This window comes from Sardina pilchardus, chromosome 7, assembly GCF_963854185.1.
Source record: "Sardina pilchardus chromosome 7, fSarPil1.1, whole genome shotgun sequence".
Lineage (NCBI taxonomy): Eukaryota > Metazoa > Chordata > Actinopteri > Clupeiformes > Clupeidae > Sardina > Sardina pilchardus.
In genome coordinates this window covers 29,771,943-29,799,747 of record NC_085000.1, presented here as the reverse complement: position 1 = coordinate 29,799,747, position 27,805 = coordinate 29,771,943, and the positions used below count along the sequence as shown (strand labels likewise).

Sequence of the window (27,805 nt, the reverse complement as noted above, 5' to 3'; positions counted from 1 at the left end):
GTGCTGTGCTGTGTCATGCCACGCCACGCGGGCCGGGCCTCGCCTCACCTGACTAAGCACTGACCCCGTTTAATGGCCTCGGCCGGTCTGATCCACCCCGGCTGGAGTCTGCTGCTGCCTCGGCCTGTGGCTCTCCACACCCAACTGCACACACAACAGAGAAGCACGAAGAGAGAGAGATGGAGGCTGTAGGCGGAGGAGGAGGTGGAGGAGGAGGAGGAGGAGGAGGAAGCTCTGGCATGTGTCCCGTTTCTTCTTTCTTCTGGTTTTCTGTTATATCACCCACTTTCCTCTGAGCGGTGTTGTGGGGATAATGAGTGGGCTCACTTCCTTCATCTGGACGACAGGTTTTCTCATGCGGCAAGTGAACGTGATCGCAGATGTCCCACTGTCCCACATTTTCTCTAAGCTGCTCTCACTTTTCTTTTTGTTTTGCTCTAGGGAGCTCAGCCTCTCTTCAGAGCAGGGCATCTGTGTGCATAGGCGTGCTATATATGCACAGTATTTGTTTTGGTCGTCCGCGTTTGTGTGCTTTTAGGAGTGTGCTTGTCTGATTCAGTCTTTGATTTTTGATTTTTCAGCCTTTGCCCTGACATCACTGGGGGTGTCAGTGGACATTTGTGTCTGTTTCCTTATATGTGCGCATTTGTGTATAGTGAGTGTGTGTGTGTGTGTGTGTGTGTGTGTGTGTGTGTGTGTCTGCGCGCTTGCCTAGGCATGTGAGTTGATGCTTGCAGCCGTGTCAGAAGTGCCCCCTTGAGTCCTTGGCCCTATAAGAGGAGGCGTGGTGGTGTGGCGTGGGTCCGGCCCCGAGGCTCTACGCTGATGGAGTGGAGAGAAGCTGAGCAGCAGCACACGCCTCCATCTCAAGAGACGCCAGTCACTGGTGACTGATTGGTGACTGGGGAGCGTGTGTGTGTCTGTGTGTCTGTGTGTCTGTGTGTGTGTGTGTGTGTGTGTGTGTGTGTGTGTGTGTGTGTGTGTGTTGTATGTGTGTGTCCTTCAGTGGAGAACAGTCCGGTGAGTGACCAGTGGCTGCAGAGGGACCACTGCTGGGGCGTGAAAATGGTGTGTCAGTAGCAGTTCACAGCATTTCAGTTCAGCAGTTCACAGCAGTTCAAAGGTCAAGGTCCTAAAAGAACACAACTGTCAAAACCTTCCATCGGCCCTCATCACACTCCTGACCCCACCAAGCCAACGTGTTTCCCATATGGACACATTCCCATTCAGAGCCAATTGCGAGAAAGTCCTAGATACCTTTCTATGCTAAATTAAACAATTAGGGAGGGGGGGGGGGGGGGGGGGGTCTTAATTAAAAATGTAAACATTACAATCCATAAGATCATCAAGGTATAAGGTCTCACAGGATGCACTGCCTTATTTGCTGTCCTATTTACTGTATACAGCATTTACTGTCAAATTAGACCTCTAGAGAAATGTGTTGCTTATGTGTGACCATACAGGAAGTTATAAACAGCACACTCACAGTGAGGAAGTTATAAACATGTTGCTGAGACCTTCAAGGAAGAAAGAAAGCCTCAAGGAGTTGTTTCTATAGCACAGGCCATTTAACTCTTAGCTTCCCATTTTCCCTGTTAACCATCTGCCTTGTTCCCGCACACACACACACTCACACACACACACGACATCTCAATAGAACCTGCACACGTCTCAGATCCTGTGTTCTCCCCAGTGGGACCTGTCGGCTCCTGAGAATACGACTCTTCGTCGTCAACCCTGTCACACTCTGGCAACCTCCCCAGCTTCACCCCTGTTGTCAAGGGACAGGCAACCCGGCAACAGATGAAGACGTTCTGCGCAACTGAGCGACTTGAGCACGTTGCCGCACTGCAGCTGAGCCCTGTAATTGGCAAGGTTGTTTTTTTTCCCCTCACTTCTTCTTCTCTCTCTCTCTCTCTCTCTCTTTCTCCTCCTTTCATGATCTTTGGCTTTGTGTGATGTGTTGTGCCTCTGTCAGCCAGAGCCGGTGTGTTTACTTAAAAATGAACTCTCTCTCGCACAGCCCTGCTGCTCTCTCAGAGGCATGCATACATCGTGCGGCGATGATGAATGTGGAGTCAGGCATCACATATCAAAATTCATGTATTCCTAAAACTTCAGAGCCCGCTGCCCCTACCTCGTATTAATCAGTGCAACAACACCGCCTGGGTAGACCATGCAGTGGGTCCCCTGTTTACATGAAATATGCATTGGCAAATTATTAATCAATCAAAGGAGGAAGGTTTGAATATGAGAGTCGGTGGAGTCCACATTGTTTCTGCTGTTGTGGAGCAAGTCTGATTTCACGGATGTGTAGGGATTAAAGGTTTGAGAAAATTATATTTTTTGTTGGCTGTCTTGTATTTGTATGGTCAGGTTGCTTCCAAACAAGGTCAGCTGTTGAAATATGGACAGCTGACTTTATTTTGGCTTTATTTTCTCTGCCTCTCTCTCCCTTCTTTCTCTCTGAGTAGATAAAAATGTTACTCTTTTACTTTGGGACATATTTCTCTGTATAAAAGTGCACTGTGAGTTCTGCTTAGACTGATGACAAACTGTCTTCTCAACGACTTGCTTCTGCTGAAGGTTGCTTCGGTATTTCTAAGCAACCATGTGTCTCTTTGCAAAGCTTGATACTTCTGGCCTATCACGCTGCATAAGGTATTCAAACTGAAACACTTTTGGTTAAGAAAAAGATTGTCTCAGATAATGAACATCCAGTTAACATAAGGATTTCAAAATGGAAGTATAAATTCCAATCAGAGATAGATTATTATCCAGTTTCAGGAGATATGGTAGAAATATTTTTAAGTGGTTGAGAAAACTACAAACAATGCAGAAATAACAGTGTTGCTCTCACTTATATAATTGCTATTATGTTCAAATAGCTTTAAAACTTTGGATTTACATAAATGGGTAATTACCGATAAATTAGCACCACTGATTTTTGTGCCAACATATTGTTTCTGAAATCTTTGATGGATAATACATGAGAAAATCACATTAAACTAATCATCCCTGTTAATTTATTCCCTCATTTGACGCTGAAATTCCATGAAACCACCAGGACGTCATGCAGAGAGCCAGCATGCTGTTGGTGGGTGGAACGTGCATAGAAATTGCTGGGAAGATACAGTTATCTATTTTTCATGGCACCAAACACATATCACTCCGCTGCAAATAGAAGCACACACACACGCACGCATGCACACACACACACACACACACACACACAAACTAACCGTGTTGGAATGTTTTGGGGACACTGAAAGCCAGTGGGTACAAACAATGTTTGACGTTTACAGCTTCTCAGATCTTGAGACTATGGGATGACTTCATTTAAGCACTTTTGTCTGATGCCATCCTAATTTTCTGCATTCTTTACACTGCACATAGACTGTTGACAGCAGATTGTGCAAATTATACAATTCTGCACGAATCATCAGCAAGTCCTGTAGTCATTTGGGTGATCTGTTTTTCTGCTTTCAGCACTCCGGTAAGTTTTATGGTTGACTCACACCATTTTGTAATCTGTAGCCGCAAGCCGACGTGCTGACAATAAGGCAGCCTGACAGAGCTGAGAGGATGAGACGGCGCCGAATTTGGGGGACACTTCCGCAGCTTAAGCTCAGCTCACTTTCACCCGAGGAAGTTCATAAATCAAATCCTCAAATCCTGTCTGCTGCTTCTTCTACGGGGGGGGGAAATATACTCTTGCACTGTGAGGATCAAAGATCCTCCTCAGCCCCATCCCTGCGGCTGGCATGAGAACAAAGTCTCTCTCTGAAGTGTTTATGGGTGTTTCTATGACCCACGATAATAATAATAATAAAAAAAAAGGTAGCTGTGTACCCGGAGGAAATGCCCTTATCCTGCTCAAGTCTCACTGTTGTGGCCACTGATCTATAAAGAATACCTGGATAGACTATCTCATTGTTGCTGACCCATCAACAATGAAGCCAATGGAACTGTCCCGAGTGGTCCCATAATGGCGGCGAGGTGTTCCAATTCCATTGTTGCAGAACGGCAACATTCTTTTACTGTCTTTTACTGTCTATGCATTCCTATGGCAAGTGGTCCCATAATGGCCGCCCCCATGTAGGCTTCAGAATTTTGACGTAGATGCTCTATCCAGGTATTCTTTATAGATCAGTGGTTGTGGCAAACACTCAGTCTGGCCTAGACGAGCTATTGTCCACGAGCATCCACAAAGAGCATTCTGTTGCCCCCATTTTCTCCAGAGGAATGGACATCTGTAGAGGCTACGGCTTTGCTAGCAGTTAGTTCATGCCTTGCCAGAGAGGAACAAATGCCCATTGTGCCCTGGCCCTGCTGCCGGGGGAAGACAGCGCCGGTTTAATAGACCCGGCAGTGAACTGAGGCTACATGAGTGTGCTCACGAGTAAGCATTCCTCTTTACCTACATTTCCCAGACATTACTAAGCTATTTAGAGCTGAGAGAGAGAGAGAGAGTCCTGTGGTTCAGCGTGCGCAAGAGCATTGTGTTCATGTGCACCTAATTCATCAGGATCACTTCCCTCTGAAAAGACAATGTGCAAAAACATCACTGAACTGTTCACCTGTGCTTAAACCCCTGGCTTTCACATCACGGGTACTTCACATTTACCCCAAAGTCAGAGTTGATTTTATTTTTTATAAATCTTGATGATGGGAATCACATCAGATGCATGTCAAAGTCATGCAGAGGGTTATGTCAAACCTCTCTGACCTTCACCTACTTTCAGTTAGCACCCTCATCGATTAATGCAGACCTCTGCTGGGAGCCACACACATTTTTTTACACTCAGCAAACTGTGAGCACTGTAACCTTTAAAACCCATGCGGCTGTGACTCATCAGTCTCCTGTGCGATCGCATTCCCCAGCATTGTTTTATCCGACAGCGCGCTGCAGTCAGGCGACGGAGAAAAGCAACTCTGCTCTCCGAGCACACCTCTCCCCCCTCTGTGAACCTTGCCACGCTCACACCATGGTGCAGTTTAATTAAAATTTTACTGGAGACAGACAGACTGAAAGGGAGGAGTGAAGAAGGGAGGAAGGGAGGAAGGGAGGCAGGGAAGCAGCGACAGAGAGAATGGTGAGAAAGAGAGTGAGGAGGGGGGGGGGGGGAGATGCTTACTCATGGTGGGGGTCAGTACTCTGTCTTTCTAGAAGTGCACAGTGCTTCGTCAGCTGTAGAAATCTGAGGCCCTGATGAGAGTATGACAAATGACTGCAAAACTGCAGTTAGGTAGTCTTTGGATTCCTCCATGGTTCAGCCCTCTTCTTATTTATAATATTTTTCAAATACAAAGACAAATGCAAGTACATACAAATACAAATACTCGGGTCTAAAGTAATCATACATTTGACTCAAGAAAACACATTTGTCATGCATTCAGACATGCACGGCTATATTCCCCGCGCCAACCCCTGCATGTAGTGAGTAGCCTACTCAATGCAGGAGACTGAATAATGTATTGCAGTAAGAGGGAAGATTAGAAAGGCTACATATCCTAAGATGTGATTGCTCTACAGTGCATTCAATCTAGAGATAAATTAAAAAAAAACAATATAACACTGGTCACCAAATGACTACCAATTTACTTTGAAGTAATCATCAGTCACCATAATATTTATGTCATTTTTATTTAACGCCTGAGCAATGGATATACAATAGAATATTATTAAAATGTGTGTATAGGCTATAATTATGTATGTGATGGCCTATATGGACTAAATAGGCTGTTGGTTACAGCGTGTCTTCTTTATTTATTTTATTATATAGATGATAAAAAGCAGAGCAGGTTCATCACGGATGTAGAGATCTACATCTAAAAACAGTGCGCACTGCCCTCTACAAACAGACTTCTTATTACTTTCCCTGGGTCTCGCCCTGGGTCTCGGTTAGTTGTCTGGTTGAGCACTGGGCAAGCACTCCCACAATAACAGTGTTGACGTCACGCTACCACCGCTCCCGTTGGATACAGCTGCAAAACTGCAAGAGAGAGGGGTGATTGAAGGGAATAGCTAAGCGGCGGTGGCGGCAGCCATCTTAGAACTATCGCGGTTGCCGAATTACATCTTATGGATATTTATTTACAGGGTGAATTATAATTGATCGCGTTGACGAGGAATAGAGAAGAGTGTTTACGTCTCTCGTGTTTTTTTACTTAAAAAACGGGATGCAGTTCCGTAGGTATAAACCCTTCGCGTCTGCAATCGGACTGGTCCTAGGACTATTATGTGCGGTGGAGGCAACCAAAGGTAAGCCGCAAGACGCTGCGTTTATCCCTCACTGTCTCGTTCATTCAGAGGGATTGTTTCCGTGGTAAAAGAATAAAAACCATTCATTCGAATCATTTGCTTTCAGGGGGTTGTGATTTCTGCTTGGGATAACAATGGGATGTTTTAGGTTCTGTGGTGATGCCCGATGGGCGACCCAGCCGATAGGATGGTCTCGCACCCTAATCGGATGGATGTTCATTCCCAAAGTATCTGTGTAGCTTATAATATGTCGCGTGTCGCAAAATATAAAGCGCACTGCCATTTTCAAACGACTAAATTCTGTTTTTGTTGGCAGTTTCCTCAGAGGTAGCCTATGCAGGTGGTTTAGCGTATTTCCAGAATGTCATCCATTAAATAAAATCTATGCAGGAATGCCCTTTGCTATTGAAAGCAAAGCTGTCTGAGGCTTCTTTATCGGGTAAAACCACGTTGGCAACTCCCAGTTGAGGATTTTGTTATTATTGGCTAACCAACGCAGTTGTGAGCGAAGTAGCATAGCACACCTATTTTATAACAGTATTTAGTAATACCTGCGTTTCTCACCGCTGTTACAATCAGTGTTACATTCGGCTCGCCCCTAACCAAGTGCTTCTGGCAGTGTAGCCTATGGTGTTAGCTGTAAAATATGTGTATAATTTATTGTGTAATGTCAAATAAGCCCCAAACGAACACCATGCGGATGAGGTGATCTATCTACCAATGTACGCATTGCAGATCCACTTGCCAACACTTGTATGGTAATTTAAAAATTCATGTGTATCACATTCCCGAGCGCAGCTAAATCATCGCAGCAGGTGCACCAAGCTGCTCCGTAGATGATGAATATAGCGTGAAAGAGCCGTCTGAGCTTAGCCCAGTGGTAGCAGGGCGGTCAGTCTCTCATCGATACTTCAGTGTGGAACTAAAGCACAGAACTAATTTAATTGAATGGTTGGTGGTGCCGTGTGAATGGATTACCCACCAGTGTAGCTGTTTTCTGTTCTGTGAGGCTATCACAGAACAATCGAAGTTTCCATTTTCACCGGCGTTACAACAGCTAGCCCTTAAGTGTTCTGGCGCTCCCCTTCTTTCTAATCGCAAATCGCAGGCAGGACCCCCTCCCCCATTTTTTATACATAGCCTATCATCCATTTTATTGGTTACATAGTTATATGGCCTCGATACTTTATAGAACACGGCCCCACAATAGACTGTCTCATGTGGAAGTGGTGTAGCTAGGACTTGTAAAATGTTGCAATGAGACGCAGTTGGGAATGCATGAACCACCAGCATGAGATCAGATAATTAACCTATTGCTTCACAGTTGATGGTTGATTATTCAAAGCCTTGGTGTCAAATGTTGACAGTCATTCGAGGCTCCAGATGACCATCTGAAAAGCAGACACGATACCTGGATATTGTTTATCCTTTCACAATAGGAACAATTTTACTGTGCCTTTTCTACTTAAATTAATTTGTAATTTGATAGAGAAAGAACAAAACAGCGAAAGCATTTGATTAAAGAATGAAATATGGTAAATGAAACACAAGGAATAAGAAAGCATAGAGATTTGCTGTTGGGTCTATGGACACGTTACATACTCACTGTGAGATCTGTTAGTCTAGTTGACCAAATGTGTTTGCATAGCACACCTGCTTTGTTCACAGCCATTGCAGAGAAAGCAAGCAACATGTGCTATTTCCATATTTGGATGGTGCTTGCCTTTCTCTCAGGCTGAAAAAACATTCACTTTCAGCTCAGTCTGACCTAAGGGTGTTGGTTTACTTTATTTGTGGTCAACGTAGCAGTCAGAGTCTAAACATAGAGGCTATGTTGTCATTAGGCATATCTCTCAAAGCAAACCTCTTCAAGGACTTGAGGAAGTGTTTGGCACGTGGCTTGTAATTGCAAATCGTATTCTGTTGAATTTGGCGAAGGTGGAAAGAGTACTGGGCCAGGTACACCAGGAAATGAGTAATGTTTTAAGTCCACTCCTGCTTCAAGGGTGTGGACATCATCATAAACTAAAGTTTAGTGTGGGGTAGTGTGTCAACAACACTCTCTGGAGATAGAGGTAATAGAGAGATTGAAATCTCTATCTGAAGAACTCCTTACTCTCCTACACCATTTAATTCAGGTGTCTGGTTTTTTTTTATGTATTTTATTCTTGGTTTTGATAAGAGTTTAAATTACCACATTCTATTCTACTTACTGTATGTTCTAGTCATATGTTGTACAACCCAGTTTTCTGTCTCACTAAAGGAGCCTCATTCCTGTTTCACACTGATCCTAGAGGCTATATAAAACCTTTCGAAGCATACTCATGTAAACAGATGCAACCAGCTGCATGCTCCTCTTTTGTGGCCTCCGGTCAAACGCTTGGCCTGTCCCAGCAGACACACAGCATTGCACGGTACTGTCATATTTGCTGTCTTTTCCACACTCCTCTCTGAAGTACCAGCAGGCAGTTCACATGAATATGTTCATATGGAGTGACTATTTCATCCCAGTTGTGTCATTCAATTATTCCCTGGAAAAATTGTGATGTGATATTGAAGGTCCAGAGGTTAATTGACTAATAGCTTTTGCCTCATCCTGTGCACATTAACGTATACAGTCGCTGTTAATCAGTTCCGCTGGTCGTCATACTGACAGGAAAGCGCCCTGGACGCAAGTCTTGTGTAAAATGAACTGACCATTCTGGCTCTCCAGGGGCTGCCCACTCTGACATAAATCCTGGCCTATCTGAACACATACATTAAGAGACTTTTAATCTTTAATTTGCACATTTTTAAACAGCATGATTCTCAATACATGGAAAGACCTGCGGTCTTGAAAGAGCATGAGTTGGTCTGGTCATGGCAACAACTCTGTCAGCTTATGCTCAAGATAACCCACAACGCCTAGCATTCACAACCACACTAAATATACCCAGTGGTTTGTATTTAACTCTCACAGAGGAATGTGTTGTGGCTTGAAGTTGAGAATAAATCTAGCATGGCCGTGTCAAGTCTTTATGGTCTTGCTCAGATGGCCAGAATAAAACTGATGTTGATTTGTGTGAAGATAACCCTTAAGTAGTTTTGGTTTGATTCGCTTCACCTCCCACACACACTGTATTTTACTGGTTTGCCTATGAGCCCCATGTTGCGCAGCTACCTCTTGATTTGTTGGCCTATGTATTCAAGGAATCTCAACTAGCAGGAACAAAGGGGTTTCTTGGCCCACAGATTGGGGCAAAGTTGTGGAATGACTGCCTCACAATGTGGCCACTGTTACATGGGTACTGTAGCTTTCATTTGTCGCCAAAGGCTGCTTAAACCAATAATGCACTATTCAGGAACTTACTAACTTGCAGGAAATGTCTACCTTACTGTCTGTGTGTGCGTGTGATGAGTTAAGGGCCGTTCACACCAAGAACGATAACGATAACGATAACTATAAATAAATATCGCTCTCGTTAATATGAATGACAACGTTCACACCTAAACTATAACGATAACGACATGAAGAACGATATCGTTGTTGATCACTTTCAGAGCGATTTTGAGAACGATAAAAAGCTAACAGCCAATCAGAACCCATAATATTCTAGCCATCACATTCATTAACATGAGGAGAGACTTTTCTTATCGTTGGCCAGTGTGGACGCATTTATCGTTATGGTTAAAGTTATCGTTATCGTTATCGTTCTTGGTGTGGACGGGCCTTTAGTGTGAGTGTTTTTGTATTTGTGTGTCAGGTCTGTGAAGAGGCAGCTGTAACCATTACTAGGTTCATTTGCCTGCTTGAATTTAGTCAGTGATCCATCAAGAATTGTTTGCTGACTACTGAGTGTTATGTTAGTCACTTCCATGTAGTTGGTCTTGTAAAGTTGGTTGAGTGTTTCCTTTTGAGATGCCCTCGATAAGGATGTGTCATGATGATCATGATGATTGCAGGCAGGTAGCTGGCTGGGTAGAAACTGTTTTGATGGACAACAAACCAAGATAGTTGCTTTATTATGATATTTGAGAAAACCCTGGAAGGATAACTCGCTCTCTCGGCAGGGGCGTCAAATTTAATTACAACGTAATTGCAAAGATGCAGACGCAATCCAGGCAAATGATGACTTTCATTTTGAACGGCGGAGCTGAGCCGTTCCAATCTGAAACTCCCCTGGAGCGCTTTGTCACCATAAAAAATATTGCGCCCCGCTCTGTACTCCACACCGAATGCGTCACTGCATTGACACTCCATGGGAACGAGGTAACTAGAGAGCACATTCACCTGCAGGCGAGGCACCCAGTGGCCTCCACAGCCACAGGTGGGAATGAAAACCAGCTTTGTGTGCTCTCTTGGGTTCCACGGGGCCTGGGCCCTCCTCCTCATTCGCCTCCTCCTCCTCCTCCCGCTCCACTCTCACTTTCACTGGCTCTTTTGTGTGGCTGGCGCTGAATGCTGATTGAGGAGCTTTCACACCGATCGTAGCTGCCTCCACTACGCCCCACCCTTCCCAAAACCCCCTCCGTGCACCCCCTCCTGCTGCCTCCACCCCCAGTGAAAATGCCTTTGCGTTGTTTGTGCGAGCCTTGATTGCCCGCTGAACAAACAGACGTTTGCTTGAGCATACATTGACCCCCTGCCTGCCCTGGTGTGGCTGTGAGGGCTCCTCTGTTTGCGAAATAGAGAGGGGGGAGGCGTTGGAGGCTTTGACCAGTGGGGGAGGGATATTTTTGGGGACGTTTGGGGGGGCTCCCCCACCCACAGGTTTGTCTAGAGAGGGCCGTTAGGCTGCTGTGAACAGTCAAAGCTCTGTGATTGAGGAGGGCCTGCTTCAACAAGCTCTGACACTTCTCAATTCTACCGCAAACAGAGGAGTGTGCGCCTACATTTCTGACTGGGGACAAATTGACTAAGGGATTATGGTAGCGTTTCCTGTCTTAAATCTAATTCTCTATGCAGGCGCCTGAAATGAAAAAGTATGAGCTGAGTTTTGACAGTTTAATTAAATGGATTTTTGATGCCATCACAAAAAATCTCTGCTGGGTCATGCCAGCAATGCAAAGAGGGTGGCAGAGTTATTATGAAAGAGATCAAAGATGATCTATGAAGGAAACACACTGAATGACTAATACAGTTTTGCCATGTACTGGCAGCAAAGCCATCTTGAATGCCACTGGACTATAGCCGCAGCGTTTCAATAAGCACTGTTCAGAGAGACCACATTCCTTCTTCCCACTCGTCTACTCGTAGATGAATGTTGTACAAGGGTGAGAAGGTGCAATGATGGCGAATATTATTCCCCACATTTCACAGTTCCTTTCAAAGGTGTGGCGTAGCCATTGCCTGGGGGCCACGTTGTGTGTGGGCAGACTGGCCATTGTAATGCAGGATTAGGACAAGCCCATTGTTGGGTTGCCCATTCTCACGAGTTGCAACGTGCTCTGTGAAGACGTCACATAACTGTGACAAATGCGTATGTCGGGTCAAAGGGAAGGTTCCTTTGCTGAAAAGTGTTTGAAGCCGCTCCTAGACACCTGTGAAGAGGCATTCAAGTTTTTGTCTCTAGTGCAACTTGACAAGGTAGAGATCATACGACGACCCCTCCTCCACCCCCACCACCACTGCTCCACCCACCCATAACCCCTTTTCCCAATTGCAAACAGAAGCTCTCTGCTATCTGATCTTTAACACCCTTCGCGATAGATCTCACAGCTTACAATCGTCAGAGAGAGGTGTTGAGCAGGGAGGTGTTGTGTGCTAATTGGTACAGATTGTTGCCTGTTGTGTTCTCCCCAAGCTGGATGCAATCACCATCACCTTACACCTTACAAAAATCTAGTTAAATCGGTCAGAGAGATTAGCCTACCCTTTTTTTGTTAAGCATTACCACGGATTGATTCAATAGACGTGTTACACAGGCTTTTCTCTGGGTTAGAAAGGGATCACAAAAGGTTGAACGTCATGTTGAATTCTCAAGTTTGGCTGACCAATAAGAAAAGACCTCTGACCGGACAAGACTGACCTGACCTGACAAACAGTATTGTGTTGTAACAGTGAGGATGTAGTGCCCAAAGTCAGTATAAATATCTTGACGGTAGAATTGAGTTGGAACCATCAAGGCATTGTTGTCTCCATCAATGCATTGTAGTTGCCATCAGCATTTCTGTAATAGCCGACGTTTCCTCATTCTACTGAAAGGCACCCACCCAACCGATGTCTGAATAAAGCTCAGGTCAGACAACGGAACGAAGGGAATTGTGACACGCTTGGCTGCAACAGCAAAATATGCCCCTGGGCTGAGCGGCCTTATCAGATTCCTCATTTCCTTTCCTTTTTTTGCTCCCTTTAGGTCTGTGACTGTTTGCCAATTACCTCCTTAGTCTGTCAGTGGACTGCAGACTCAATAATTGTTCCGGTTCTTATTCGGTCAGATATGCATGCCTCTGACCTCTTCTGGCTTAAACCCTGACCCAACTTGTTTTGTTGACATTTTGAAACCTTAGACATGGGGAAACAATCGGAGCAGAGCAGCACAAAACCTTTCAACCCACTTCACGAGCAATTTGAGATGCATGCACCAAGCAAACCAGAGGAACAATCTCCTGCCTTGAGGCTGATGCATTTTTTGCACAGGGCCAAGAGGACACCCATTGAACCGTGACCCATGAGAGCCATCCTTTTGAGGAACCTCCTCCGCGGTGTGTCTGCGCTCTATGACCTTGCAAGTGAATGAAACGGGTGCACATCCCATTATAAGATTAGGTGTCACTAGGTTTACGTGATGGGTAAACGGATTGCATGCCATGCATCGCAGCACTGCTACATCCTATCCTGAACCCCACCACCCCACCAAACCCACACTCCACCCACCAATTCTGTACATGACCCATGCCGCCTGGCTTCAGCCCCCTTTAGATCGATCGTGTGCATGGATCATGCGATCACATATCAGTTGATGCATCTGCACTGTAACAAAGCGGTGACACAAGAGAGTGCACTCGCTAGAAGGCAAGATGGCTGCTGATAGGAGCAGGAGCCGGTCGCAGTGGTGACCAGACGGCTCTCCCACCCACGGTCAGCCGCAGTCTATGTCCCCGGAATGCTGAGGTTAGCAGTTAAGCGTCGGATTGGAGTTGAGGGGGGGTGGGGGGTGGGTGTTTGTGGCAGGCTTGGCAGGGGTATTCCGGATGCCTCCACTTCCACACTGGCAGGCAGCCCAATTTAACCCATTCCCGAAAGCCTGTAACCACACATACACAAACACACACAGAAAGAGGGAAAAGTAAATAGTTGGCTCTGTCCCTGTCCCAAAGCCTTGCATTGTTTTTTTTTTCAACCCCTGTGCTGTCATCAGAGCTAGGCTGCATTCTCTCCATACTCTAATGTGGCGCAAATAGCTTAGTTGGCTTCATTTTAAATCAAGTGAAATCATCTCTGCAGTCGAACAGTACCGGAAGCATATGTGGGAGTTTTGAATGATCGTGACTCACACAAACTTAAACTCATCATGTGAAGGGGTCTTTTCAGCAGATACAATGATGCTCAATGATCAGAAAGTACTTTGATCAGTCTTATGCTCTGCGTCAAAATGCTCGAAGAGAGATGTTAAAAATAGAAAGCAAAGCATGTTAATGTATGCTTAAGCATCACTGCAGTATCGGGATATACTGTAAGTGTTGGAAATGAGCACATTCACAGCAGACCATTTGCACCTCGTTACGCATGTTACGCAACTCTCTTTCAACCCCTTAATGTGACCCTATGCCATTCATCCATACATTGTTTATGCTACGTGTTTCACAGTGCCATTTGGATGCATGCAAATTAAGCTATTCGCTTTGCCCTTGGGAGCAAAATGGACGGAGTGTAACTTACATGCCCGTGTGTGGCATCTGCTCCTATGTATGGAGTTAAGCCAGAGTGTGATTAATATGGAGATCGAGAGATGGAGAGGAGCTCGTAGCAGCTTGTATGCCTGATGCAGTCAAGGGCTCTCAGCTCTAGCGATGGATGTTTTCAGTGCCACCAAATGATGGCTCAGGGGTTGGTATAGAATAAATGGGAAAAAATAGCTTGGTTGTTTGTGTGGGCTAATTTGTCATTCTGGTCCATATTACCTCAAAGCAAATGTTAACTTGTAGCCTGTGACTAATGGCTCTCTGTTTCCGCCATTTTGTGTGATTTGCAGATTTGAACTGCTCTGCAGGAGTTGGCTGGCCGGGACTATTTTAGTGTGACCCTGCCATGCTGAAAGGCTTTCGCACAAAGTGCATGTGAACGACAGAACTGAAAAGAAAGAGTTTTGAAAGAGCGGGCGGAAAAGATGGAGAGGCTGGCGCGAAGCCACCCCAAACAGGCTCGCATGTGCCTGACATACAGGGCCCTGGAGCTCTTTAAAAGTTATCAGCCACATCAGAAATGCCTCGGTAATCTCATTCACCACAGCGGCCCCCACAGAGACACGCGGCCCACTTTGAAGGTTAACTCTGCCCTTAATAATAATGGTCCTCTAATAGCCCCAGACTGGAAGTGCGTGGCCGCCTGTGAGTGAATGGTTTGAAATGGCTGGGCTCGTCGCGTCCGGAAGAAAAATAGCGGTGGCACCACTGCTAATTTGCTCTTAATCAGGGTGCGATTGCTGGTGAGTGGGTGTGTGTGTGTGCATGTGGAGCAGATGTTAGAGCGGAGCTGGTGTGTTGTTTTTGAGCTTAGCTTTGTGTGAGGTGAGGTATAAAGCTGTGGCTCTGGGGATCGTGTGTGTGTGAGTGCTTGCACTTGTGCGACTGCAGATGTTGAACTCATGTGTTCTAACTCCACTTAAGAAGAACAAAGCTATAAGTCATGGGTCTTTCTAGTCATTAATAACGGTTCTAAATGATCAAATGAATATTTTAGTCTTTTCATGTGGGGTTTGTGTGTGTGTGTGTGTGTGTGTGTGTGTCTGTGTGTGTGTGTGTCTGTGTGTGTGTCTGTGTGTGTGTCTGTGTGTGTGTGTGTGTGTGTTCCCTGACGTGTACCATTTGTAGGATTAAGGTTAGCTAGTGCCTGACATGACCCTGCTCCACACCACCTGTTCTGGACATGTACTACAAACATGGTTATGTGCTCATTATAAGCATCCCAGTGTAATGCCTAATTGTAGGCCAGATTTGCCCACTGGCCTCTAACAGATATTCTGTGAGCTCCATCATCAGTCTAACATGATTTTATCGAATGGCCAATGTATTGGATACAGGTATACCAGGTATAATAAGTGTATAATATAGTATAATAAGGGTGTAGTTGTTCAATATAGCGCCCACTTTGTGGTTTTAGGTATTTTTCAGTGAAATTGATGAATCATTTAAACTGATTTCCAAATCTTGATTGGACAGTATTGTTGAAAATGGTAAGCAACTAGATTATTGAATGTTCACGTTAGTCCGAATCCCAGTATGCTTGCTTTTTAAGTCCTTGTTATTCAGTCCTCTTTTAATGAATGAGAAGACCGAAAAACAGCAGCTTGGACACCCTATCCTGCCGCTGACCTCATGATTAACAAAAAAACAAGACACATTTGGTCTCCCTCCCTCCCCACCGGCCATGTGACATAGCTAACTATGCCTCTTAGGGTTGGACAAACCCAGGGCCTAAAGCAGATTATCCCCGTAGTCTGGCCGGGCAATCTGTCCAGAGACGGCCATCAACCGCAGCGGCACACTTCAGGTCATGTGAGCAAGCCAGCGCTAAAGATGACCCATGGGCGTGGCTACTACGCTGAACCACGCCAGATTGGAACTCAGAGGCAGACCCCTAAACCGCCCCCCACCCCTCGCCACCCACCACCAATCTCCCCTAAAGACACACCACCAAATCAGGATGGTAATCACAATATGCTGGTGTGGTTTGTGGCCGCAGTGCAGTATTTAGCCTTTTAGATCTTGTTGCTAGCCTTTTGTTATCTGTTGGCATTTCGCTTGAGTTGTTTAAATAGATTTGTGGTTATTGTGCCAGAAGCCATAGACCGATATCATGTCAGTTGGCTCATTATCTGTCCTCCCTTGAGTCATAACTGGGGGGCAGTGAGATAAATCTTTCAGCTGGAATCATTGACACCCCCCCCCCCGCCCTTCCCCCTTTTCCGGCTTCTATTTCTGTCACGGTGAAAGATTTATTGTCTTTAAACTCATAGCGATGGCATGTCACGAAAGCCGCTCTAAAAAAGCAAAAGATTAGCCATTAAAGGCACTCAAAGTCGCACGTCAAATTTCACCACACCAAGGAGATTGTATACCACTTCATAACGAGGAGATGCAACGATTTCTTAGTGTTGTGTCTAAAAAGCCATTTTTCATGGGCTCCCTGTGAGATGGGAGGCTTTAGCCTTGGGGTGAGTCTCTGGTCCCAGGTGCATATAGCCAGCTGAATATTAGCCCAAGCTCATACATTTCCAGACTTTGCTCGAGCATGTTTGTTGCAGCTGCCAAATCTCTGCTATTCCCTGCTGGCTGATTTATTTTTAATGTGTGGGGATGAATATCCTTTGAAGCAGATGCTTTCATTCTGCTGCTGGAGATGCTCTGTCCTCAGAGAAGGCAGGGTGGTGTCAGATGTCACTGCAAGATATGCAATATGTTTTTTTCTCTGCCGTTTTGAGCAGATCTTGATGAAAGTGCTAAGTAGGATCCCCCCCCCCCCCCTCTCCCTTCTAAAATGGCTACTGTGCTGTTGTTAGCAGGTCTGGGGGTCATGAGACCAGCGGGCTTAACCTGGATTTCTGGGCCAGAAACCAAAAGGCATAACTACAGCTGCTGACGCTGAGGCCTCCGGTTAAGTAGCAGTGAAGCTGAGCTTTATAGCCTCATAAACGCGGCCGGTCTATGGGCGCTTGCATTGCTATGGTTACCTGAAGGATGTGCCTTTTGTAAGATGGAGGCTGCCTTCTGTGAAGATGAGCCGCAAGCATTCAGCGATGTTCGTTCGGTCAGGCCCATTAGTCGTTCGGTAGAGGTAGAGGCAGTGAAATGATCAGTCCGTGCTGCGTCTGGTGCAAAGATATCAGGTTTCGCACGAAAACTGCTGAGGCTCTGAAAACAGGAAGAGGATAGGCTTATGTCTCTCTGTGGAGGAGAGCGGTCTGCCCTTCACGTCGACTGCACTGCACTGGACTGCACTGCCCCCCTCCCCTCCCAGCCTCCCCATCCCATCTTTTGCTTCCAGGCCTGACATTGCAGCCACGATGTGTTTGGTAGGGAGGTGAGGTGGGGAGGGTGGGGATGGTGGTGGTGGTGGAGGGGGGGGATTGCTTTTGGAACTGACGTTTTAAAAGCGAGCCGGTGGCAGCACCGCTGCACAAACAACAAACAGGCCCTTCTAATGAGATCCAGTACTGGACACACACACACACACACACACACACACACACACACATATTCTTCCTCTTTCTCTCTCTCTCTCTCTCTCTTTCTCTTTCTCTTTCTCTCTCTCTCTCTCAAAGGCAGCTGTCAGCCCTGTGGTGCAGCAAGAATATGTCACACAACAAAAGCAAAAAGACGCCGTCATGCTGTGTTGCAGATGTGTTGCAGGATGTATTGCCCCTGGAAGATGCTTATTAAGATCATTTCCTCCACGGCGAAGAAGACTGAGGGGGAGTTGATTCTCTCTTAAAGTTCACCCCAAAGCTGTCATGAATGCTGTTATAATTGGACCTCAACATCTCGTCAACCCCGGTACCAGATCAGTCACGTTGGTCAGGGTGGTCAGTACCCGTGTCCTCATGTCCTGACGTTTCGCTGCTCTGTCTCCCTTTTCCCTGCAGTTAATAAGCATAAGCCATGGATCGAGACCACGTATCACGGCATCGTCACAGAGAATGATGACAAGGTGCTGCTGGACCCTCCTCTGATTGCCCTGGACAAAGATGCCCCGCTGCGCTACGCAGGTGAGAATGCTGTTTTGCCAAATTGTGTTGTGAATTGTGCTGTTTTTCTTTCTTTTTTTTTGTGGTGTTGGTCACTATCGTACGCAGACCCCCACCTCTCCAGCCTGTATGGGGGGTGGCCCTCTGTGGCTCCTGTGGAGCCCCCACGCTGAGTCTGTGATGTCAGATTTTGATCTGCTAATTCACAGTAATTACCTCAATAGAAACCCACCCACTTTTTTCATCCACACATCCACCCAACCACCCACGGTCGGTTTCCCCTTGGGTTAAGTCGATAAACGATCTGTCAGTCTCCGTGCAAGCAAATGAATTGTGCTCTGATAACCTGTCGTTTAACCCATTAAGTCAAGTGGAAACTAGGCATCAAACAGTAAATCTAAAGTCATAGCTATTGATGGTTCAGTGCTTTTAATGATAATTTCCTGCTGGAATCTCTTTAATATGTTTGCTAATGGATCCCTTGGTATTAATGTAATGTCTATGTAACTATGCATGTATGACTTAATTGTAGTGTTGCTGTTAAGCCCTTTCTCTGGTCTCCGATACCCACCGCAAATGTAGACACGCACACAAGTGGCCACAGTCCTGTTTTTGGACTATTATTATATTACTGACATTGTGTTGTTCCTGAAAGACAGCTTCGGCCCCTTGACAAATTGATCTTCATGGATTTTTCTGACAAGATTGCTTTTTAAGCTGTGAATGTCAACACTGTTCGACTGAAATGGAATGTTCCCCATTAATTTCCCCTATGAATACCAATGAATAGGCCACCATTAATTCATTCTATTGAATACCTGGGTGTTGTCTCTGATTATTCTTTTGTTATACCTCTATGAAAAAAGAAAAATTGGTAACACAGATATTGCTTTACACAGTAAACATCACATTTGTATCAAAGCTGTGATGGCTTGTTATTCATGAAACCGCTCTGTAGAATCGGTCGAATTCTAGGATCCAGTAATGTTCTGGAGCTAGTCAGCATTTAGGTTGGCTCTCCATGCTGCCTGTCCTGATAAGACACAATTAACAGGCCCTGGCAGCGGTAATCCATGTCTCTCATTAATGACATCAAGATCACATCAAGATGGCCTTGTTCCAGGGCCCCTGGTGGGTCTGCTCTTGATGCAGACGAGCAGTGAGCACTCGGCTCCTGCCGACAACGCCAACTTGCTGCCGCCGCCACCACCACCACCACCACCCCCACCCCCCACCCCCACCCCCATCGCCTTTGGGCGCTCCCTAACGGCCTGCTCACAGCAGCCCTGCTTTCATGTCACTTCCAACTCCGTGGCACATGTGCTAAATGATCGTTCTCCATGGCCTACTACAGGATGCATTCATTCTGACTGATGTGGTGGTGGTAGTCCCAGTCGCAGGATGTGCATTTTTTGTTTTCTTCCGTCTTAATCAAGCCCCCATTCTACCCATCTTCAAAAACCTGCATCTCAGTGGACTTTACTTGACCCAATTTGTTTGAAAATCCACTCTGAATTTCAAATAAACTGATATGCAGTCATTTTTTTTTTTTTTTTTTGTAAGTACTCATTTATATTCTCAAACACGGAGTAGCTCCGTTGGGAATGCTCTCCCCCCCCCCAACCAAACTGGGCTGGTTTGTCACTGAGGCACACCCTTCTGATCAGGCGACGGAGAGCAGAGAGCCGGACGATCTGTCCCTGTTGGCCAGTGCTCCCTCTCTGGCCGAGTCACGTGGCGGTGGGGGTGACTGGCATCGCTCTGGCTCTGGCGCTGCCACGCCGCGTCGGCACTGCGCCGCCTCTCCTTGTCAGCAGATCAGCCTGGTGCGACGCTGGCCAACGCTCTATGGGTGGCTGAGCAAGGACTTGGGTCTCTGCTCCGCTTGTGTGTGTGTGTGTGTGTGTGTGTGTGTGTGTGTGTGTGTGTTGCTGCCTGCCTGCGAGCTTGAGAGGGGCCCCTGCTAGCTGACGAATAAGCACAGTCATCCTCTGTCATGCCTGTGTGAATGTGCACCTCTCTGCAGTTTGGGGCCGAGGCACACAAGTGAAGCTTTCAGCCCCAGGCCTCCCTCCCACTGTTGAGCACAGGTTCAGCCCCCCCCCCCACCATCACATTCTAGAACAACACAGTACAGTGTTATACATGACACACGAGGCAACACAATTATGACTGTTGTTTCTTATTTCTAAACTCTAGACTGATTTTTGAACAATTGTGCAGATACAGTTCAGCTCAAATCAATCAGGCTCTTCTCATCCAACATTTCCCTTCATGGATATTGTGCTGTGGGCTAGAGGTGACCTTAAGTCTAAGATAAATTGCCGAGAGGGGGGTCCTTTTTTCTTTTCTCAGACAGTTTTATCCCCACATTCTCTGTTCTGGACATTGGCATGAGAATGCTGACCCCAGATCAGCTGTGCTGAGAGGAGGCCCTGGAGCTGAATTGATATTACACAGCCATCAACTCTTCACATCTACAGTATAGGGCAGCCATTTCAGAGCATCGCTCCGTCCACACACCATATAGAGGGCTCATAAAAAACCTAAATCTGCCATCATCCTCGAGATGAGAAGTCAAGCAGGGACAAAATAGGAACCTTAACAATGTGGCACACAGCAATGCCAGTTCCTTGTTATTATGTTCACCCTTTGTCCCTCGCAAAGACTTGTTTGGTCCCAGTGGATCGATGTTCTCGGGATCGGAGTCTAGTGGCTGAGTCGATATTCTTTGTGGTTGAGGTTGATGGGAACCCCCCCCCCCCATTCCACCCCGCCTCCCCCCTTTTAGTTGACATTTGGCATGAAGCAGCTGAAGCCTCTTGTCTTCCTGGAATGGCGCTGAGGTCGTCGTTAAGCCCTTGCCTGGACATTGGGGGAGGCACAAAGGCCCACATTGCATGACTTGCTTTGAACAGCAGCCCCTAATGGGAAATCCATTTTGGATTGCTGAGGTGAAAACCTGGGTGGACAGCCCGGCTAGCGAGAGGCCAAGGGGGGAGGTTGGGGTAGAGGGGTGGGGGTGCCAAAGCCAGGCCTCAGCACGGGCAGCCGAGCAGAACTAACCCCTCGCGCAGCACTGTTGACTGGCCGGCTTTAAAGCCTCCTGAGCTTTAGCACAGTAGACTAAACATTTGAACTATGTTGGTTTCCAGCTGCCTTTTGGCCTTTGTTTTGTTTTGATTTGTTTTGTTTTTATTTTGTTTTGTCTGCTCAGTTTGTGTGGAGGTGGTGGTAATGAAATGGTTCTCTGAGACACAATCTAGAGCCGTCAAGGCTGTGAGAGTTACAAATTACATGATGTCCATTTCAAGTGGCTGAATTTCTATTTCCATTTGTTGAATATCCGCATTCGTATTCAAAATACCCAAAGGAAGTCCATCTCTGTTTTCCCTTCCTGTATATATGAGGAAAATATGAGCGTGTGTGCCCAATACTTCTGGAAAAGAATAACATGCCTCCCCCCTCCTCCCCACTCACCCACCCCCTGCCACTGCCAGCCATTATTTATTGACCCCTTGCTCTATATCAGTGCTCTCTGTCTCTTGATAAAAAATGTCCTCCATACCTTCACCCTGGGCTCTAATGTCTGACCGAAACTGCAATGTCTATCTCTGTTTGTCTTTCAATGTTGCTGTGCCATTCGTATGTTCTGTCCACATGATAAACTGTTCATCCCTCTCTCCCTCTCTCCTCTCTTTCTTATCTGTCTTTTCTCTCTGCTCTTCAGCCTTTTCTTGACTTTTCTTCCCTCTGACTGATCTGGGTTTATCTTCTCTTCCCCTCTTGTAGAGAGTTTTGAGGTGACCTTCACCAAAGAAGGTGAATGACGGGTTCTTTCTACTGCTTTGTGAACTGTTGTTTTGATTAACCCCCCACTAACGCAAACAAAACAAAAAGCATTGGCATTTCACACAGAAACTCCTGTTATGCTCTGTGATCTCTTCCTAGTCTTTTGATTTCACTTCCGTTTGGTTCTACTTTTTATTTTATTTTGTTTGTTTTTTTTCACTCACCCTAAATTTGTTGTGGGAAAAAGAACAATAACTGGATGAAAAGTGTGTTGTGGGGATGAATGTATCTAGAAATATCTGTGCATGAGACATCCATTGTAGTTTGCAGACCCTAACAGTGCTTCAGCAGTGTATTCTCTTTACGGAAAAAAAACTCTCCATGCAGGAAAAATCCATAACTAAGCATGTGCATATGTCAAATATTACAGACAGATATGAATTCTAAGTAGGCAGAAGTAGTAATACTAGGTTATGGCCTATAACCTGTAAATAGGTTACATTTTACAGGTACGGAGTAAGATTTACTGATACATTTGTAAATCCTAAATTGAGGAATCAGTTGTTTATTTATTGTTGAGAAACATTCTCAAAATGACACTGAATGGTTAAAATACTAGTGACACTCATTTATGAAAAGACTATTGGAAATATTTACACCATCTATACAACCTTCCAATACTTATAATATATTGTGATGGTCTTGGACATGGCATGCTACACTTTCAGTTGTTACCATGTTATATGCACATGCACAAAAATTCTGGTGGTTGTTCTAAAATCTGAATCCCGAAAAAAAAAAAAAAAATTGCAAACAGAAGAAAGAAAAGTGGAAGCAAATGCCCAGTTTCTAGAAGGTTCCCAATGCGTTCTATCGTCTCCTGGAGCCCTGCGCCAGCCCGAAATTTTGCTGAGATTGTTAACTGATGCAAACTCTCGAAGCTTTCTGTCGATTCACCGTAGCGTACACCTCGTCTGGTCTCGTCCACCTCTCTCACCATTAACCCCCCTACCTGGTCACAGCATGACTGCAGCTGGTGTTTTGGATGTGGATGTCAAGCAAGTGGATATTTCTAACCCCCGGGCTCTCATCCAGTGCTTACGTTTTTTGATCACTTCTTACTGTTCTGCTTTTTTTCTTTGTTTTATTCTTCTCATCCCTTTGTTTCTTAAAAGGGTGTGGGAGAGTCAACATTGCACAGGAAGACTTCCATCATGCTAAAAGCCTAGCTTTAGGTGGAAAATGGCCTCTCAGTTTAAGGATTTCCCCTTTGTTTATGTTTTCTTCCATTGTTTTGTCATAATTTCTGGACAACAGTAATTGTATTAGTAGTAATATGTGCCACACTCCATCATTAATACTTGTCCATCCACTGACCATAAATGCAATATTTTAATCTTCTATTTTTCTGTTGGCATCCTCAAAAATTCAGAATTTTCTGAGGCTGTGAGAGATTTTTCACAGACATCGATTATCACTTTTACTAGTTTATTTGTATTTTTCTGTTGTTTCTCTTGATTTTGCTGACTTTTGTATTAAAGTATTCCTGTGAAATGCCTTTCCACATCTTTCTTTCTCTGTCTTTATTCTCTCTCTCCCTTTCTCTCACTCTGTCTTTTTTTCTGGGTTACTTACTGCATGTGTGGATGCAATGTGATCAAAGTGGCTTGGATGAAACACTATGCTTCCACTCGAACCCCTGCCCACAACACCCCTCCCCTCCTCCTCCCAAATACTCACCCACCCCCCCACAGTGCTACCAGCTTCCTTCACAGACCCCTCTCCCTCGCCTTCCCACCAGTGTACAAACAGTGTACAATCCCTTGGCTGCCAAGAGAATTAAACACAGAACAACTTTGGCTGTTCTTTATTTATGTGTGGTGTGCTCTTGTTTTCATTGTGTTTATTGGTTTTGGTTGGTCAGTTGGTTGGTTTGTTTGTTTGTTTGTTTGTTTTTCCCACATGATCTGCCGCAGTGGGTAGCTTCTCTTTTGCTGTGATGCCCTCCCCAAACACCCCTTCACCCCCCCCCCCACCTTACCCTGCCCTTACTTCCTCCGCTCCCATCCCTCTCCCACCCTCCCTCCTCCCCTCCCTCCCTCCCTCCTTCCCTCCCTCCTTTCCTCTCTCCCTCCCGGAAGTCATGGTCACGCTCAACTCACGCCTCCTTGCTCTCCATCTTTTGGCGTACCCAGGCGAGATCTGTGGCTTCCGGATCCACGGACAGAATGTTCCCTTCGAGGCGGTGGTGCTGGACAAGTCCACGGGCGAGGGGGTCATCCGGGCCAAGGACAAGCTGGACTGTGAGCTGCAGAAGGAGCACACCTTCACCATCCAGGCCTACGACTGTGGCGAGGGCCCAGACGGAGCTAACATGAAGAAGTCCCATAAGTATGTTCTCACACATGTCCAATTTATCTCGACCTCCATAAACCCAGGCTGTGTGACTTCAACTTACACTTACTATATTCATCATCTCTTTTTATTAGGAATTGTATTAGTAAATCTTAATGGAAAAAAAAAGTAATTAGCGACATGAAGATTTCCTTGGTTCAGACAAGCCAACTGTGACATAATGTGATTTGAAATCCTGGGGGAGAGAGGTTGTCACACAGATGACCCAAAATCATTATATGTTCGTCCAGCAGTTCGATGCAGGCTGCATCCAATTATCTGCTTTTGAATGAAACATGCGTCATGGCTGTGGCTCATGGCTATACCCTTCAACTCTGATCCTCTCCCAATTCAATCTTGCACCAACAACCCCCCCCCCCTCCTCCTCCCTGCACAGGGCCAATGTCCACATCCAGGTGAACGACGTGAATGAGTACTCACCCGTGTTCAAGGAGAAATCCTACAAGGCCACCGTCATCGAGGGGAAGAAGTACGACAACATCCTGAAGGTGGAGGCTGTTGACGCCGACTGCTCTTTCCAGTACAGCCAGATCTGCAGCTATGATATCGTCACTCCAGATGTGCCCTTCTCCATCGACAAGGACGGTAGGAGTCCCGGATGAACAGGCGGGGGCGGGAAAATGTCACCCTAGCTGTAATTGCTGCTCCTCGGTGGTACATTAGACATGGCAACAGTGACACTGTTGGCGATCAGGGCAATTCGGAAGTGGTTTAGTTTGTGGTGCTCGAAGCTGCACCCATGAAATTGATTTCTGCAAAGCAGTGGCCTGCTTTAAAATTAAATACGACATGTAGCTTTGAAGTGAACGCCCGTCACCTTGAGGTGTGTTCTGAATGCAATGATGGGTTTTGACTGTTGGCTCAGGGCTTTGAACACACAGTGAATTACGTGGTGCGACGGCTTTAGCTCGGCTGCATATTGTGCCAACTTCACTGAACAGGGATGTTTTCAATCTCCTGTTTCAATCGTCGATGGAGATGGAGTGCAAATGAAAGATGGGGTTGGAATTTACTCATCTCCTGTTCAAACGGTTTAATACATACCCTGCAGAGTCAGAGCTGCAGCGATCGAGTTTCTTGTGGGTAGCTCTCTAATATGGTACCCAGCATTAGTCAGCACTCCCCTCCACTCTCTTTTGTTCTTGTCAGTGCAAGGTCACAACCATGCAGAAATGTTAATATTTTGAGCATGCAGTCCATTTGGAGTATAAGAATTATGAGTTAAAATTGTTAAGTGATGCGTCTAAATAGACAGGTTATATTAAATTGCTTTTGGTATTCCGTTTTACAGCGATTCTAAGGCAACCCTGAAAAGAACAATCTAATGTTCCTATGTTTTTTTATCAGGCAACATTAAGAACACAGAGAAACTCAACTACAGCAAGGAGCGCATGTACAAGCTGACCGTGACCGCCTACGACTGTGGAAAGAACCGGGCCTCCGAGGATGTCCTCGTCAAGATCAACATCAAGCCCACCTGCAAACCCAGCTGGCAAGGTAGCACAGACTGCCCACTTCCCCACTGCCCAACACACACTAGCAGATTTTATTTTTGGTTTTATCTTCAATGAAGCGAGGTGATCCTATCATGTAAGCAGTACATGGATAAGCTACTTAATCTCAAAAGGGTAGTCATTTGGTTGGCCCGGGAACGCATAGGAACACAGACAAAAACCGAAGTAATCGTTTTATGCAATGATTTTGCTATTTTTGTTGTGCTGTCGCTGACGAATAACAAATGTTTTGTTTTTTTCCTTATCCTGGGGGGACAGGATTTAATAAGAGAATCGAGTATGAGCCCGGCACCGGGAGCCTGGCCCTGTTTCCCAGCATGCACTTGGAGACCTGCGAGGAGCCCATCACCTCTATCCAGGCCACCATTGAGCTGGAGACCAGTCACATTGGCAAGGGCTGCGACAGAGACACGTACTCTGAGAAGTCCCTGCACAAGCTGTGTGGTGAGTGCAGTGCCAGAACGCCTCATGCCATCTCACATTACACTAGGGCCCAAAAAATATTAACTTTACGGTCGAACGCCTCTGTCCTGAACAAACACCTTCAGTAGGATTATACAGTGGAAGCTGTGTTTGGTTCGAATGGTCTGTAGGAGTTTTTGTTTGTTTTGTTTTTTTATCAGCAACACATTTAAAGCACATTTGTGAAAAAGTATGCCGCGCCAGGTCTGTTGTGCAACCACTTGTTCTGTCATGAGTCACACGTGGTGTGTTTGTTTGTGCCTGTCGCAGGTGCCAGTGGCAACACCGTGGAGCTGCTGCCCACTCCCAGCAGCACTGCCAACTGGACCGTGGGGCTGCCCACCGACAACGGCCACGACAGCGACCAGGTGTTTGAGTTCAACGGCACTCAGGCCATCAAGATCCCCGAGGGCGTGGTGAGCACCAGCCTGAAGGAGCCCTTCACCGTCTCCGTGTGGATGAGGCACGGTCCCGGGGGCCGCGAGAAGGAGACCATCCTCTGCAACTCTGACAAGTCAGGTGTGTGTGTGTGTGTGTGTGTGTGTGTGTGTGTGTGTGTGTGTGTGTGTGTGTGTGTGTGTGTGTGTGTGTGTGTGTGTGTGTGTGTGTGTGTGTGTGTGTGTGTGTGTGTGTGTGTGTGTGTGTGTGTGTGTGTGTGTGTGTGTGTGTGTGTGTGTGTGTGTGTATCTGTGTGGTTGTATCTGTGTGGTTGTATGTACTAGAAATGTTTTGCTTGATACTGAATTCCTATCCTTAGTGGGTTGAAAATGGCCTGAAAATAAAACACACTATGTCAACCGCTATGTCCAGGGCTCCCCTGTTAAAGAGATTTGAATATCTCAATGAGATATCAGCTGGTAAAATAAAGGATAAATTAAAAAAAAAATACAAAATAAAGAAATGGCACTAGGACAACTAGGGTGTCATGTTCGGTGGGTTCCGTAAAGGCAAGGGTCATGTCAGGCTGTGTAGGCTGCACTGCTCTCAGCGGTTCATCCTCGCAGTATACTGTAGTGTACAGGATCTCCCAGTCTTACTACAATCCAATCTTGTTCTAGCAGTGAACTCTACAGTACTTATGTAAGTAGGATTACATCATGTGGACATTAGCATGTAGCCATCGCAGGCGGTCATGCTATGCTTTTAGCTATGGCTGGCACCGGTGATGGGATTGTGGCCAATCTGATTGTCTGTTGTGAAGGTTTTGTTTACCTTATATGGTTAACTGCCCATATGACCTAGTTATGCAATTCATATGCCTTATTCTTAGCAAAGAATTCTAGACGAAGGCTTAAATATTTCTTTGAAAACAACTGTTATCTTGAATGTTTTTGTCAGACATTTTGAGTGTTTATCTGCCATACTGAATAGTTTCGTTTAATCTCCTGACTTCTGTCCACTTTGGCACTCTAGTCAAATCTTATCGTGATTGCTGTATGTATGAAGCCATAACATCATTCTGGTTGTGGTCG

The 27,805-nt window shown here is 45.9% G+C and overlaps 1 protein-coding gene across 7 annotated transcripts in view; it reads left to right on the top strand.

Moving 5' to 3' along the window:
• Window positions 1-5,985: 5,985 nt before the first annotated feature.
• clstn1 (calsyntenin 1) overlaps window positions 5,986-27,805 on the top strand; it is a 34,941-nt gene continuing 13,121 nt past the window's right edge. For 2 of the 7 annotated variants that reach the window (XM_062541726.1, XM_062541722.1), the window contains exons 1-8: window positions 5,986-6,265; window positions 18,049-18,171; window positions 21,943-21,972; window positions 24,138-24,333; window positions 24,734-24,942; window positions 25,705-25,855; window positions 26,122-26,315; window positions 26,604-26,852. In XM_062541726.1, coding sequence (XP_062397710.1) covers window positions 6,184-6,265; window positions 18,049-18,171; window positions 21,943-21,972; window positions 24,138-24,333; window positions 24,734-24,942; window positions 25,705-25,855; window positions 26,122-26,315; window positions 26,604-26,852 — 1,234 coding nt within the window. In that variant the 5' untranslated portion in view covers window positions 5,986-6,183. The remainder of the gene's footprint in view (window positions 6,266-18,048; window positions 18,172-21,942; window positions 21,973-24,137; window positions 24,334-24,733; window positions 24,943-25,704; window positions 25,856-26,121; window positions 26,316-26,603; window positions 26,853-27,805) is intronic. The other 5 variants (XM_062541728.1, XM_062541725.1, XM_062541727.1 and 2 more) reach the window with 4 other exon arrangements.